Here is a 15,693-nt window from a genome sequence, read left to right on the forward strand (position 1 = left end):
AGGACCTGGTTCAAGCCCCCGGTCCCCAACTGCAGAAGGAAAGCGTTGCAAGTGGTGAAGCAGGACTACAGGTGTCTCTCTTTCTCTCTTCCTTTCTGTCTCCTCTACCCTCTCGATTTCTGACTGTCTCTATCCAATAAATAAAGATAATAATTAAAGAAAGATTTTTCTCCCATTCTGTAAGGAGTTTCTTTGTTTGGGTGGTGGTTTCTTTTGCTGTGCAGAAGCTTTTCAATTTGATGTAATCTCATTGGTTTATTTTTGTTTTTGTCTTCCTTGCAGTGGGACTTAAGTCATTGAAGATGCCTAAGAAACTTAGATAGAAAAGAGTTCTGCTGAAAACTATTTGATAGTTTTTGGTCTAATATCCGAGTCTTTGATCCATTTGGAGTTTACTTTTGTGTGTGGTGAAATGCAGTGGTACAGTTTCACTGTTTGGCACATTTCAATTTAATTTTCCCAGCATCACTTGTTGAAGAGACTCTCTTTTTTAAAAAGTTTTTTTTTTTTTTTTTTTGCCTCCAGGGTTATTGCTGGGGCTCAGTGCCTGCACCATGAATCTACTGCTCCTGCAGGCCATTTTTTTCCCTTTTTGTTGCCCTTGTTGTAGCTTTGTTGTGGTTATTATTGTTGTTGTTGATGTCGTCGTTAGTTGTTGGATAGGACATAGAGAAATTGAGAGAGGAGGGGAAGACAGGGGGAGAGAAATAGACACCTGCAGACCAGCTTCACTGCCTGTGAAGCGACTCCCCTGCAGGTAGGGAGCCGGGGGCTCGAACTGGAATCCTTACAGCGGTCCTTGTGCTCTGTGCCATGTACGCATAACCCACTACGCTACCGCCTGACCCCCAGTTTTTTTTTTTAATATTTTATTTACTTATTAATGAGAAAGATAGGAGGAGAGAAAGAAAGAACTAGACATCATTCTGGTACATGTGCTGCCGGGGATCAAACTCAGGACCTCATGCATTTGAGTACAATGCTTTATCCACTGCTCCACCTCCCAGACTACTCCTTTCTCAATTTAATATTTTGAGCCCTTTGTCAAAAAATAGGTGTCGACATGTGTTAATCTGAACCTCTTAATTACCCTTGCTTTTCTTTCTCCTGATGTTTCCCTGAACAGTGTTCTCCCTTGCTTTTGAGAGGTGAGTGCTGGGTCATGGGCTCTGGAAATAAGTTGCTGCCCTCCTCCTCTAAGCAATTCCCCATGCTTGAGCTGCAAAGCCCTGGGAAGGTCTCTCTTCCCGCTATTCCTGGCCCATATCATGCTGGGGTGACATTTCCCCTACACCCTGGGGTAGCTAGAGATCCTGTCTACTCCACATGATGGTAATCCTTTGGATCCTCACTTTTGCAGAAAAGGGGACCCCATTGTTCTTGTTCTGGGAGGCAGGAGGTTGAGGGTTGGGTTGGGAAGTCCCACAGGATGTGGCTTTCAAGAACCTTGAAGCACCCTGCTGTTGCATCCTTTTTCAGCCTGCTGCTGCCACTCTAGACTTGGAGGGCATCAGGGACAGGACTGATATATCTGTAATAGGGAGAATTATAAGGGGTCAGGTATGGCCATAGGGCTTTGGGATACTTGGACAGCTGGCCTAGAGCCGTACTCTGCCTATCTTGGTCCTTACCTTGGGCAAGATCCTATTCTCTCTCCAGTCTGATCTCCATGGAGATATCAGGAGCACAGGCCACAGGTTCATTTTGTGTTTGCCAGCAGAGTGAGGGAGAGAGAGAGAGAAATAAAGGAGCTGCACATGGTTTGGCAGCAGACTTTAGATCGAGCCTTTGGCTACCTGCCAAGCAGCAGCCACATCCTGGATGGCTAGTGACTGGCAGGCAGTTGAGAAGGGCCGGGGCTCTGGAGCACAGGGCCTGTGTGCATTTGTGTCTGAGGGTGTGCGCCTTTGTGAGAGGTGTGGGAGTGGAGTGACAGCAGCTCCCCACCGGAAAAAGCACGCTGGTTTCTATTTCAAAGGGCACAGTCTGTGGTTATTCTGTCGTTTCTGACCTAGGCATTTCCCCTGTTCTGCTTCTTCTTCCATCCTTGGAAACTATCTTCTTAGGCCGGGTCTTTGTGACTCAATTTTTCTCTTCCTTTTTCCTACCTGAGTATAACTCCTCTTATTTAAAACTCCACTTGTATTTCCTGCCCCTTCCACTCTTGAGGGGTTTATTTCCTTTTGTCATTTGACAAATACTGGCCAGGCTCTGCCTAACCTTGCCGGGGGTGGGGGGTTATACATAGAGTGAGCATCACGAGCTGCCTGTCACAAGTGTGATCACTGTAGGACGGTGTTTTCAGGTTAGGTCTTTGGTGGGAGAAAATGAAACCTGAGGGCCATACAGCCCTCCCTGGCTAGGGCCAAGGACAACACAAGACGGGAAGTACTGGCTATTCTTGCTCTTGGCCCAACTTCTTTTTGGATGAAGCAGAGGAGATGGGAGAGCAGTAACTGGGGAGGTAATCACTGAGCCTTATTGTGAAGGGCCTGAAGGCAATAGAAGGAGCGTGTTCTCCTTACTTAGGCCAGTAGGGACCAATCTTAAGAGGTATTGAATGGGCTTCAGAGGAATCAGAACAGTGTTTTATATATATTTATTTTATTCATTCACTCATTTATTTTGTCAACAGGGTGTTTTTGTTTGTTTGTTTTAACTAGGGCCCAGGTGCCTGTATGATCCGCCACTCCTGGTGGCCAATTTTTTCTTATTTATTTACTTTAATTTTATTTATTTTCCCTTTTGTTGTCCTTGTTGCTTGTTGTTGTAGTTATTAATATCGTCGTTGTTAGGACAGAGAAATGGAGAGAGGAGGGGAAGACGGGGAGAAAGATAGACACCTGAAGATCTGCTTCACTGCCTGTGAAGTGACTCCCCTGCAGGTGGGGAGCTGGGGGCTCGGACCGGGATCCTTACGCTGGTGCTTATTGCCCGACTCCCTTTTAATATTTTTGTTTGCTTTGATAGGACAGAGAGAAATTGAAAGGGGGGAACATCTGCAGCCCTGCTTCACCGCTTATGTATGAAGCTTCTTCCCATAGTTGGGGAGCAGGGGCTTTTTTTTTTTTTTTGCAGTAATAGGACCTTTATAAACATTATTGTCCTTCCTTCAGATGCAAGCCTAGGGCTAGCACATTCCATGCTCCTCCAAGTATTGATATATATCCATGTGGCTTTAAAAATCTTTCTTTTAATTGTAATTCTTTTCTGCCAGTGCCCGTACTTTCAGTTTTAGACCCTACCTCAGAAAGATACACAGTTTGGGGCCTTAGTTGAGACATGGTTTTAGCTAAACATCATGAACTGGCATGATGTAATCACCAGCCTCATTCAAGTATAGTCTCTTTTTAAAATTTAATTAATTTTTTAATTTATAAAAAGGAAACATTGACTAAACCATAGGATAGGAGGGGTACAACTCCACACAATTCCCACCACCAGAACTCTGTATCCCATCCCCTCCCCTGATAGCTTTTCTATTCTTTACCTCTCTGGGAGCATGGACCCAGGGTCATTGTGGGTTGCAGAAGGTGGAAGGTCTGGCTTCTGTAATTGCTTCCCCGCTGAACATGGGCGTTGACAGGTCAATCCATACTCCCAGTCTGTCTCTCTCTTTCCCTAGTGGGGTGGGGCTCTGGGGAAGCGGAGGGGAGCAGGGGCTTTTAACTCAGTCCATGAGCATGGTTACATGTGCATTCAACTAGAACATCACCGCCTGCCTCCCCAGAACAGTGTTTTATAAAGATAGGGAAGCCTCAGGACGGATGGCTAACTGATGAGAACACTCAAGAAACAAGGCAGTTGGCAGGAAAGATCAGGACTTTAACCGGAGGACCAGGCCAAATAGATTTGCTGGAACACAGGACCAGGGCCCAGTTAGAACTGGTAGCTAACTGATGTCACTGTGACACAAATGTAATTGACGGGACAACTGAAAGGGGACAGGAAGAAAACCCGGGCATTTGAACCCTTTAGGACTTTTCAACTGAGTGGTGCCCAATTTAGGCTGGGAGGGCTTCTAAGGCAGGGGTTGCCAGGTAGAGTGCTGGCACTGCCTGGTTTTAAATCTGTATTTATTTGTTTATTTATTCCCATTTGTTGCCGTTTTATTGTTGTAATTATTGTTGTTGTCATTGTTGGATAGGACAGAGAGAAATGGAGAGAGGAGGGGAAGACGGGGAGAGAAAGGTAGACACCTGCAGACCTGCTTCACTGCTTGTGAAGCGAATCCCCTACAGGTAGGGAGCTGGGGGCTTGAATTGGGATCCTTACTATGGTCCTTGCGCTTTGCGCCACCTGCACTTAACCTGCTGCACTACTGCCCAATTCCCAAATCTTTTCTTTTTTCTCCTCCTCCTCCTCCTTTCTCCTCTTCCTCCTTCCTCCTCCTCCTTCCTCCTCCTCCTCCTTCCTCCTCCTCCTTCCTCCTCCTCCTCCTCCTTCTTCTTCCTCCTCCTCCTTCCTCCTCCTCCTTCCTCCTCCTTCCTCCTCCTCCTCCTTCCTCCTCCTTCTCTTTACTCCTCCAGTGTTATTGTGCTGGGGCTTGCTGCCAGCACAAGTCCACTACTCCTATGGCCACCCCCCCATTTTTCATATAGGACAGAGAGAAATTGAGAGGGGAGGGGAAGATAGAAAAGGAGAGAGAAAGAAGACACCTGCAGACCTGCTTCACTACTTGTGAAACAACCCCCTGCAGGTGAGGAGCAGGGGGCTCGAACTTGGATATTTGTGCGCGTCCTTGCTTTGTACTATGTGTGCTTAACCCAGTGTGCTACTGCATGGCCCCCCTGGCTTTAAATCTTCATGGTCTGTTGGGTTGAAAACATTTGAGAGGCCAGGTGGTGATGAACCTGGTTGAGCGCATGTTATACCGTAAGCAAGGATCCGGGCTCAAGTCCCCAGTTCCCAGCTCAAGGGGGCTGATTCACAGGCAGTGAAGCAGGGATGTAGGTATCTTTCTTTTTTTCTCCCTCTCTATCACCCACTCCCCTCTCAAATTTTTTTTTTAGATTTTTTATTATCTTTATTTGCTTATTGGATAGTAGAAACAGCCAGAAATTGAGAGGGGTGAGGGAGAGAGACAGAAAGAGACACCTGCTGCCCTGCTTCACCACTTGTGAAGCCTTCCCCTTGCAGGTGGGGACCAGGGGGCTCAAACCTGGGTCCTTGCATATTGTAACAGGTGCACTTAATCAGGTGTGCCACCGCTTGCTCCCCCCCCAATTTTTGTCTATCAAAAAGGGAGGGTGGAACTGGCTGTCTGGTGCAGTGGATTTGTTGTGCAGGCAGCAAGCCCCAGTGATAACCCTGGTGGAAGTAAAAAAAAAAAAAAATCAAGGGGGCTGGGTGGTGGTACCCCAGGTTAGACACACACATTGCCATGTGTAAGGATCTGGGTTTGAGCCCCTGCTTCTCACCTGCAGGGGGGTGCACTTTACACAGTGAAACAAGTACGGCAGGTGGTATTGTCTTGATCCGTCTGTCATTCCTCTCCTCTTAATTTCTCTCTGTCCTATCAAATAAGGAAAAATGGTTGCCAGGAACAGATTCATCGTGCAGGCACCAAGCTCCAGAGATAAGCTTAGGTGTTACGGGGGAGGGAGAGCTAAGAGTTATCTCTGGTGTCTTAGCCAAGCTTCTTCAGTTTGACCTAGTTCTCCCTAAATTATCTGTATCTCTTTTTCTGAACTAGAATGAATATGTTAAAACTAAATTTGCAAAGAAAGGTGCAGAAATATTCATACACTCCCCCCCCCCCCCCCCCGTCTCTCTCTCTTTCTCAGGAATAGTGTGATGTGTGCTGCAGAGTACCAGGACCCTCTCTAGGCCTGGGGTCAGTACCTGTGTACCTGAGCAGACTTCGAGGGAGGGAGCAGAATCAAGGGGTCAGCACTGATAGGGCCAGGCACTTTGGGCTGTTCTGCTTTGGACTTCCTGTCAACACCCCCCTCACAATGCTGCTGTTACTTTTGTTCACAAATGAAGCAGACTAGGGTCAGAGCAGTTGTCAGTCTGATGAGATCACACGTCTAATACAAGGTGGAACTGGGATTTTAGTCTGACAGTTTCATTCCTGAGTCTGTGTGTACATCTTCTGCTAACCTACGTACTAGAGAAAGTCAGTCAAGCCCTTTGCTTTGTAGATAGCAAAACCGAGTCTGTGAGAAGTTAACCACTAGGCTAGGCTCGCAAGTCGGCTCCCAAGTCTATTGCCAAGGCTGTTAGACTGCCATTAAGAGCTGTGTGTTTCTCTGAGCTGTGCTGTGTGAGGGCCACTTGCTTGTGATAGGTCTCTTGCTGTTTGAGGGTAGGATTTTTTCAGGGATGCACATTTGCTGGGCTTGAGCCCTGTTTGGGTCCTGAGTTACATTTGTATTTGCTCAGCCCCAGCCCTACCCTTGGGGCATTATGGCATGTCAGAAAATGATCCCCATAAGAACAGCCTTGGGTCAACATTTCCCATACAGTTCATTTCCCAGATAAGTGACTGCCTGTATGCTCAGCAAGGGGAGGTACACAGGGGAGCATCACACTCCCTCCCTTCCTGTCTCCCTCAGACTGCTCAGCAAAGGTCAGCCCTTAGATTCAGCCCAACTGTCTTGTCCCACTCATGGTGACTCAGGTGTTACTTCTGCCTCTTGTCAGGTTCTCTCCCTTTATGACTCCTCTCTGAGGCTACAGTGTGGGAGTGAGTGAGGAGCCAGGCCGCCCTTGTTCAGGTGCTGACTCTCTGGGAGAACACCAGCCTGATCCTGATCTCTTTACTCCCTTCCTAGTTGACATTCGAGAAATCAAGGAGATCCGCCCAGGGAAGACCTCTCGGGATTTTGATCGATACCAAGAGGATCCTGCTTTCCGGCCAGACCAGTCACACTGCTTTGTTATCCTATATGGAATGGAGTTCCGCCTGAAGACCCTGAGCCTACAAGGTGGGAATCAGGGACTGGAGGAAGCACAGCTGATAACTGGGAAAGGACTGGAACCCCGCCTAGTGGGAGGTGTGCACACTCCACTCAGCTGTTTACCCCTTGCTTCCAGCTACGTCAGAGGATGAAGTGAACATGTGGATCAAGGGGTTAACTTGGCTGATGGAGGATACATTGCAGGCAGCCACACCCCTTCAGATTGAGAGGTAAGACCCGCCCTGACATTGCTTAGTTTGGGGGCATTGGGTTCTAGGGAATCAACTAAATTCTGCAGGATGCAGGATGTACTCACATAGAAATACCTGCTGATGACTTTCTCACCTCCCCCCACCCCCACCCCCAGGTGGTTGCGGAAGCAGTTCTACTCAGTGGATCGGAATCGTGAGGATCGGTAGGTAGTGAGCTGTGACCAAGTGATCATGACTACTCTGGGCAGCTGCTTAGAGAACAAGAGGACTTGGGGTCCTGCCTCAAGTGGGGTAGGAGGATGGGCAGGCTGTACAGGCTGAATGTTTGTTTTGTTTTTTATAAGAACTTTTTAAAATTTATTTATTTTATTGGTTAGGACAGAGAGAAATTGAGAGGGAAGGAGGAGGGAGAGAGATAGAGAGACACTTGCAGACCTGCTTCGCCCCTTGTGAAGCTTTCCTCCTGCAAGTGGGGACTGGGGGCTTGAACCCATGACTGTAATGTGTGCACTTAACCATCACCTGGCCCCCTGGATTTTTTTTTAATGTTTATTCCCTTTTGTTGCCCTTGTTTTATTATTATTATTATTGTTGTTGTAGTTGTTGTTAGATAGGACAGAGAGAAATGGAGAGAGGGGAAGACAGAGGGAGAGAGAAAGATAGATACCTGCAGACCTGCTTCACCACTTGTGAAACGATTCCCCTGCAGGTGGGGAGCCGGGGACTCAAACAGGAATCCTTATGCCAGTCCTCATGCTTTGCGACACGTGCACTTAACCCACTGCGCTACTGCCCGACTCCCCTGAATGTTTTTTTATAGAAAGCTCTCTTGAGGGCTGAGGAGACAGCATAAAGGTTATGCAGATGATTTTCATCCTTCAGGCTCTGAGGCCTCAGGTTCAATCACCAGCACCACCACTGTAAGCCAGAGCCGAGCAGGGATTTTGTTGGTGTGGCGCACATATGCATGCATGCTCTCACACACACTCATTAAAATAAATAATTTTTTTAAAAAAAGAGACAGAGTACTCTGATGACCTTGGTACAGGCTGGTAAGAGACCAGAGAAAATGCCCTGCCACTATGGGCAGAGATAAGTGCAGAGTCAGCTCTGGGTGTATTGGAAGTGAGTCTCAGGGTGCCCTGATTTTTATATTTTGATATATTTATTTATTTTCCCTTTTGTTGCCCGTATTGTTTTTTATTGTTGTTGTAGTTATTGCTGTTATTGATGTCATCATTGTTAGATAGGATAGAGAGAAATGGAGAGAAGCGGGAAGACGGGGAGAGAAAGATAGACACCTGCAGGCCTCCTTCACTGCCTGTGAAGTGGCTCCCCTGTAGGTGGGGAGACGTAGACTAGAACTGGGATCCTTAAGCTAGTCCTTGCGCTTCATGCCACATGCATTTAACCCACTGAGCTACCACTCGACTCCCTTGCAGAGGATTTTGAAGAATGGTATGGCATAACCTGACTTCAGTTACAGAACATCACTCCTACCAATGGAGAGTCCAGGGCACAAAGCAGAGCCAGGGGCCCAGTTAGGATGAGACTTTCACACGTGGAATTAAAAAATCAGATGGCTTGGGTCAGTGTGGAACTGATAAGAAATGACTACATTTTGACTAATTAGAATTAAAAAATGTGTGTGTGAGAGAGAAAAAGACAGAGATAGACAGACCTAAACACCAGAGCATTTTTTTCTTACATTCTTTTTCTTTTTAATATTTATTCCATTTTGTTGCCCTTGTTTTATTGTTGTAGTTATAATTGTTGTCGTCGTTGGATAGGACAGAGAGAAATGGAGGATGGGGGAGACAGGGGAGAGAAAGACACCTGCAGACCTGCTTCACTGCTTATGAAGCGACTCCTCTGCAGGTGGGGAGGTGGGGTATCGAACCGGGATCCTTACGCGGGTCCTTGCGCCTAACCCGTTGAGCTACCCCCCCCCTTGTGACATAGTGATCATGCATGCAAGTCATGCACTTGACTAAAGTCACTCTTCCATTTCAGTAGAATTTTTTAACATAGGGTCAGGTGGTAGTGCACTTGGTTGAGCACACTTGTTACAATGCACAAGGATCCCAGTTGAAGCCCTCAGACCCCATCTGTAAGGGGGGAAGATTCACAAATGGTGAAGCAGTGCTTCAGATTTCTTTCCCCCTTCACTCTCAATTTTTCACTGTCTCTGTCCAAAGTAAAATAAAAACAATCTACTTAAGGAAAAAGTTAATTTAACACATTGATATGAAATATAAAAAAGGAGTTGAGGATGACCGGAAAGCTGTTTTGACTTCACTATCTGAAAAGGTGGAGTGACTGGTGACTGAGATGGGGAAGCACAGAACAAACTTTTGGGGGAGGTCAGGTTCATTTGGGGTTTGCTCTTTTTTTATGAAGCCCTTACATGACCAGGTTGAGGTGTTGTAGGTAGGTGGGTAGAGATAATTTAGGGGAGAATTTGGGTCTAGAGATGGTATCGAGAGCATATAGATGTCACAGGAAGTTTCAGATGGGAGGATGTCACTGGTGATAAGTGTAGCCAGAAGAGGGCAGAGACCCAGCAGCTGCTTCCAGGTGGCTTCTGCATTAGGGATATGAGGAAGAACTAGGGGAGTAGCAGAGTGGGGTATAAGGAAAATCCAGAGGGTGTAGATTTTTGGAAGTCTTCAGAGAAGGGAATAATCAGTGTGTTAGGCTTTGTCAGGTGTGGTGGGCTGAGAGGTCCACCCACTTGGACATTGGTGACCTTGAGGTGGGCAGTGTTAGAGCTGGGAATGGAAGGGGGTGTGGATGGCTCCATCACTCAGCACTGCAGGGGAGCAGAAAGGTGGGTGTAGTGATTGTGGAAAGGTGAGCAGGGGCAAGATAGGATTTTTTTTTTTTTTTTTTTTTGGTGGGAGAGGTAGCAGACTGTTTCTGACCAGATGGCAGAGGGTCCACAGAGGGTAAGTCTTGTGGTCCAGCAGGGTTCCTTGCCTGGAACGCAAGTCCCTGATAGTCTGCCCTCTGGACACCCAAAAGGTAGATGGGCTGAAGCCTGTGCAGAGCACTGTTGCAGCCAGGACTACTCAGTACTCAGTGATTCCCTTCAAGGAGTTCAGTTGTTGCCTTCCCTCCCCAAAACCATCTTGTGGGAGGGAAAATTTCCCTTCCTCATCTTTTCCATCCTGTTGCCAGATTCAGCAGTGACCCCCTAGCCCCACATTCTAAGCACGGCACCCTGGGAGACTAGGGTGCTTCCTTGTCAGACCCAGTGACTGTGCTTGGTTGCCAGAAGTAGTATTTAGCTGAGGGACCTTCCTCCTCCATCAGTGCCAGGTGCTGAGACCCTGACATCCCATCACCCCAGAGGCGGTGGGTAGGGACTCACTGCTGAGCCCCTGCCTCAGTGCTGAAGAGTGCACTCACGAGGAGTTCTCAGTGAGCCTTGCAGGAGCAAGCGCCTACCTCCCTCTGTCCTGGATGAGCCAGATGCAGTGCTGGCGGGAGAGAGGCCAGAAGGTTGGGTTTCCTTCATCCTGTGCCTGATGCACTTTCTTTCTTTCTTTCTTTCTTTCTTTCTTTCTTTCTTTCTTTCTTTCTTTCTTTCTTTCTTTCTTTTTAATTTCTTTATTGGGGAATCTTTTATATTTGACAGTAAGTACAATAGTTTGTACATGCATAACATTTCCCAGTTTTCCATATAATAATACAACCCCCACTAGGTCCTCTGTCATCCTTCTTGGATCTGTATTCTCCCCACCCACCACCCCAGAGCCTTTTACTTTGGTGCAATATCCTGATGCACTTTACACAACCCCACCACTCCTTTCTTGCCAGGATCAGGATCTTTGTTCAGATGAGGAGACAGGTCCAGAGCAAGAAAGGGACTTCCTTGGTCACTTCATGGTTCTAATGTAGCCTCAGTGTCCAAACTCCAGGCCTCAGAGTAGCAATGAATGTCCAGCTCCAGGTGAACGCAGCAGTTGTGAGAGACTGGGGGTGTTCTGTTTCCTCAGTATATCAGCCAAGGACCTGAAGAACATGCTGTCCCAAGTCAACTACCGTGTCCCCAACATGCGCTTCCTCCGAGAGCGACTGACGGTAAGGGCCTCTTGGACGTCTGCAGGCAGGATGGGGAGCCTGGGAGGTTCGGCTGGTGGGTCTGATGACACTCCTGCCTTCCACCATGCAGGACCTGGAGCAGCGCAGCAGCGACATCACCTACGGGCAGTTTGCTCAGCTGTACCGAAGCCTCATGTACAGCGCCCAGAAGACGGTGCATGAGCTACCTGACCTCCCACGGCCCTTGCCCCTGCTCTCCCACCCCAGCCCTGCTTGCCTCACTCCTGCTGCCCTGCTTGGGAGCTTTGGGTGCCATTTCTCCAGCCCTAGCCTTTCTACCTGAGAGTCCCTTGGGGCTCTCGCTCTGACCGGGTTCTGTCTCCTGCAGATGGACCTCCCCTTCTTGGAAGCCAGTTCTCTGAGGTTTGAAGTGGGAAGGTGGGGTTCTCCTCTGGGCTCCCTTTATTTTTCCCCTTTGGGTGACTTCTGATGCAGGTGGTGGTGGTAGTGGGGTTAGTGTGAAGCATGCTGCACCATTCTGGGCAGCTGTGCTGGTGGGGAGCTGGGCTGTGCCTTCCAAGGTGCCCTTCCTTGTCTGTGGGCTACGCTAGCTAGTCAGCTGGCCACCAGGCACTTCCTTTCTCTCCTGTAGGGCCGGGGAGCGGCCAGAGCTCTGCCGAGTGTCCCTACCTGAGTTTCAGCAGTTCCTCCTTGAGTACCAGGGGGTATGATGGGGCTGGGGCTGGGCTGGGGCTGGGGATCTGACTGAGGGGTTGGACTCTGCTCTGATGACTGGAGGCATCTCCCATGTCCTCTCCTCCCTATCCATCAGGAGCTGTGGGCTGTCGACCAGCTCCAGGTGCAGGAGTTTATGCTCAGCTTCCTCCGAGACCCCTTACGAGAGATAGAGGAACCATACTTCTTCCTGGACGAGGTGAGCCCTGCCCTGCACCCCTTTCTGTCAGAGAGAATGGGAGGAGCTGCCCAGAACCCCTTTGGTTTCCAGGAGCTGGATCCTCCTTTTGTTCTTCCCCACTTACTGTGTGCTGCACCTCCCCCAGCAGAGACTAAGTATCCTCTCAGCTTCCCATCACCCTGTGCTGCTGCATTGGGGCAGGGGCTGATTTTTCTTCCTTTCCATATTTGTTCCTGAACAGTTTGTCACCTTCCTGTTCTCCAAAGAGAACAGTGTATGGAATTCGCAGCTGGATACTGTGTGCCCAGATACCATGAACAACCCTCTCTCCCACTATTGGATCTCCTCCTCGCACAACACGTGAGTGGTGGTTCCCTTGACCCTGTCCAGGCTGGCCTAGTGAAGGCAGGACCTGCTGACCACTCTTGCTTCTCTGTCCCTCTCCAGGTACCTGACTGGAGACCAGTTCTCAAGCGAGTCCTCCCTGGAAGCCTATGCTCGTTGCCTGCGGATGGGGTGCCGCTGCATTGAGTGTGCGTGGAAGCTTGGGCTGGGGGAGGGATCCGGAGGCCTGCTTTCTCGCTTGACCTCGTTCATGTTGCTTCCCAGTGGACTGTTGGGATGGCCCAGACGGAATGCCAGTCATTTACCACGGACACACCCTTACCACCAAGATCAAGTTCTCAGATGTGCTGCACACTATCAAGGAGCATGCATTTGTGGCCTCAGAGTGAGTGGAGAGAGAGGAGCTGCCACTGGGTTGGCTGGCTTGACTCCAGCTCTTTCTCCTATTACAGAGGGTCCCTTCAGGTGTTGGGTCTCCTGGCTTTGTCCTTCTTCATGGCTTAGCTTCCTTGCTTGCTGCTTAAGTAGCTGCTTCCCAAGTTATACTTTTACTTTCTTTGTATCCCTCCCCTCTTCATGGTTCCTTCTCTTTTGCCTGTGTACCTTTTGCCTTCGAAAGACATTTACTTTTACAAGGAAGAGCTCTCTCTCTAAGGGTGTCTCCCTTATTGTCATAGGGAGGAGAGTTAACCCATTAACCTCTTTTCACAAAGAAGGGGGAAAAGAGGAACTTAAATCTGTACACCTTTGTTTTACCTAACCTTTTGTTCTTGAGGAAATATTTATTCCCTCTTGTTGCCCTTGTTGTTTTATTATTGTAGTTATTATTGTTATCGTTGTTGGATAGGACAGAGAAATGGAGAGAGGAAGGGAAGACAGAGGATGGGAGAGAAAGACAACTACAGACCTGCTTCACCGCCTGTGAAGCGACTCCCCTGCAGGTGGGGAGCCAAGGGCTCGAACCGGGATCCTTATGCCGGTCCTTGCGCTTTGCACCCCGTGTGCTTAACCCGCTGCTCTACCACCTGACTCCCTTGAGGAAATATTTTATGAGACAGTTAACTGTCTGTTGTCTCAGTTATTGTCTTTCACACCTCACCCACCAACAGACTGCCCATCCCCCTGCACCAAAGGACATTGGCAATAAGGACATTGAGACCCCATCCCACCCCACCCCGCACTCCTCCCTCCTGCTGACCTCAGATCTGCAGGCAGAGGATAAGGGATTATTTGTTTTACTCGTGTCTCCTTGCTTTGTTTCTTAAATCCTACATATGAGTGAGATCATCTGGAATTTGTTGTTGTTCTGACATATTTTCTTAACACGGTCCCTTCCAGTTCTGTCCCTGTTGTAGCACAAAGGAAAATTTCATCCTACAGCCGAATAGTATTTCATACAAGAATGTTATCCATTCATCACTGGGCACTCAAGTTGTTTCCAAATCTTGGCTATTAGTGCAGCAATAAGTATAAGTGAGCGTACATCTTTTTGGATTCATTTTTGTGTGTTCTTTGAATAGATACATGGGGAAGATCATTGCTAGATCAAGTGGCACATCTATTTTTAACTGAGAATTTCCCAGGTTGTTTTCCATAGAGCTGGACCACTTTACATTCTGCCATCAGGTTACAGGGCTCCCTTTTTCGTTTCATCCTCACCAGCATTTGTTGCTTTTGGTGGCCTTTCTTTGGTAATCACCCTAACTGACCTGCTGCTTCCTCCCCATACCTTTGTTTTTTCTAAAGGTTTTTAAGCAAAGTCTGCAAATCAAATTGGGTGAATTACTCAAAATTTCAAGGTCTCTCCCTTGTGATCGATAAATTACACACACACACACACACACACATACACACACACACACACCTTCCTTAGTCCTGACTTTTTTAAACCATAGTTCTCTGCCAGTTGCTTTTCTTCCTTTGTTCCACTCACTCTCCTGACGTCTCTTGTTCTCCTGTCCCACCGAAGGGTTCTCCAGTAGCTAAATTCAGATGTTCCTATTTCTCCTAGCATCCATGGCGTGGGATAGTTCTCTGTTACTCTGGGGTTACCCTCCCTCCGTCATGGGACCAACCCTGGAGATGCCTAGCAGCAGCAATTCCACCCCTTTGTTTGACTGTGTTGATAACTGTCCCAGAAAAACTTCCTAATGCCTTCCCACTGTCCAGGACACACCAGTTATTTGGGTTTGCTCCCCTATAGACTGGCCCCTGGACCTTTGACTCTGAAAATATCTCTATGAGGGGCTATTTGGACTGAGCCACAACCGTGCTCCCACAGGTACCCAGTCATCCTGTCCATCGAGGACCACTGCAGTATTGCGCAGCAGAGGAACATGGCCCAGTACTTTAAGAAGGTGCTTGGGGACACACTCCTCACCAAGCCTGTGGACATTGTTGCTGATGGGCTCCCCTCACCCAACCAGCTCAAGAAGAAGATCCTTATCAAGGTAGGGGTGGTGGGATTGGTGGGGTGCTGGGGGGTGCACTTCCAGCACCTCGCGCAGGCCATCAGACGAGGCCTCGGAGAGGAGATGGGGAGCCTTAGGACTGGGGCTGGCACTGTCATGTTCCGACCTGCCTCCCTGCAGCACAAGAAACTGGCTGAGGGCAGTGCCTATGAGGAGGTACCTACATCCGTGATGTACTCTGAGAACGACATCAGCAACTCCATCAAGAATGGCATCCTCTACCTGGAGGACCCCGTCAACCACGTGAGGACAGGGCCTGACCTGGTGGGGTGATGTGGTGAGAGCCCCTGCTTCACAGATGCTTTGGTCTCTTCTAGGAATGGTACCCCCACTACTTTGTCCTGACCAGCAACAAGATCTATTACTCTGAGGAGACCAGCAGTGACCAGGGCAATGAGGATGAAGAGGAGCCCAAGGAGGTGAGGGGTGGGCCCAGGACTGGGGGCCGGGCTGGGGTCACAGTCACTGAATGTCTTTACTGTTGCCCCACCCCCTCACAGGCCAGTGGCAGCACAGAGCTGCACTCCAATGAGAAGTGGTTCCATGGGAAGCTTGGGGCAGGACGGGATGGGCGGCACATTGCTGAGCGGCTGCTTACCGAATACTGTATTGAAACTGGGGCCCCGGACGGCTCCTTTCTAGTGCGCGAGAGTGAGACCTTCGTGGGCGACTATACCCTCTCTTTCTGGTAACCCACCCTCAGTGTGTCTGAACATAGCTAAGCACTGCTCAGAGTTGCCATGGTCCAAGTTTCGGTTGGTGTTCTGGGCTTTCCTGAGATATCCCTTCACATACAC

At 48.7% G+C, this 15,693-nt stretch overlaps 1 protein-coding gene across 3 annotated transcripts in view; it reads left to right on the forward strand.

Moving 5' to 3' along the window:
• Nucleotides 1-15,693, forward strand: part of PLCG1 (phospholipase C gamma 1) — a 49,839-nt gene that overhangs the window by 24,969 nt on the left and 9,177 nt on the right. For all 3 annotated transcript variants that reach the window (XM_060190057.1, XM_060190065.1, XM_060190076.1), the window contains 15 exons: nt 6,780-6,932; nt 7,042-7,135; nt 7,273-7,320; nt 11,119-11,203; nt 11,295-11,378; nt 11,553-11,587; nt 11,817-11,889; nt 11,997-12,098; nt 12,322-12,440; nt 12,528-12,613; nt 12,690-12,810; nt 14,707-14,875; nt 15,017-15,139; nt 15,214-15,315; nt 15,397-15,584. In XM_060190057.1, the coding sequence (XP_060046040.1) occupies nt 6,780-6,932; nt 7,042-7,135; nt 7,273-7,320; nt 11,119-11,203; nt 11,295-11,378; nt 11,553-11,587; nt 11,817-11,889; nt 11,997-12,098; nt 12,322-12,440; nt 12,528-12,613; nt 12,690-12,810; nt 14,707-14,875; nt 15,017-15,139; nt 15,214-15,315; nt 15,397-15,584 (1,582 nt within the window). The remainder of the gene's footprint in view (nt 1-6,779; nt 6,933-7,041; nt 7,136-7,272; nt 7,321-11,118; nt 11,204-11,294; nt 11,379-11,552; nt 11,588-11,816; nt 11,890-11,996; nt 12,099-12,321; nt 12,441-12,527; nt 12,614-12,689; nt 12,811-14,706; nt 14,876-15,016; nt 15,140-15,213; nt 15,316-15,396; nt 15,585-15,693) is intronic.

This window comes from Erinaceus europaeus, chromosome 1, assembly GCF_950295315.1.
Source record: "Erinaceus europaeus chromosome 1, mEriEur2.1, whole genome shotgun sequence".
In the NCBI taxonomy this organism is placed as follows: domain Eukaryota; kingdom Metazoa; phylum Chordata; class Mammalia; order Eulipotyphla; family Erinaceidae; genus Erinaceus; species Erinaceus europaeus.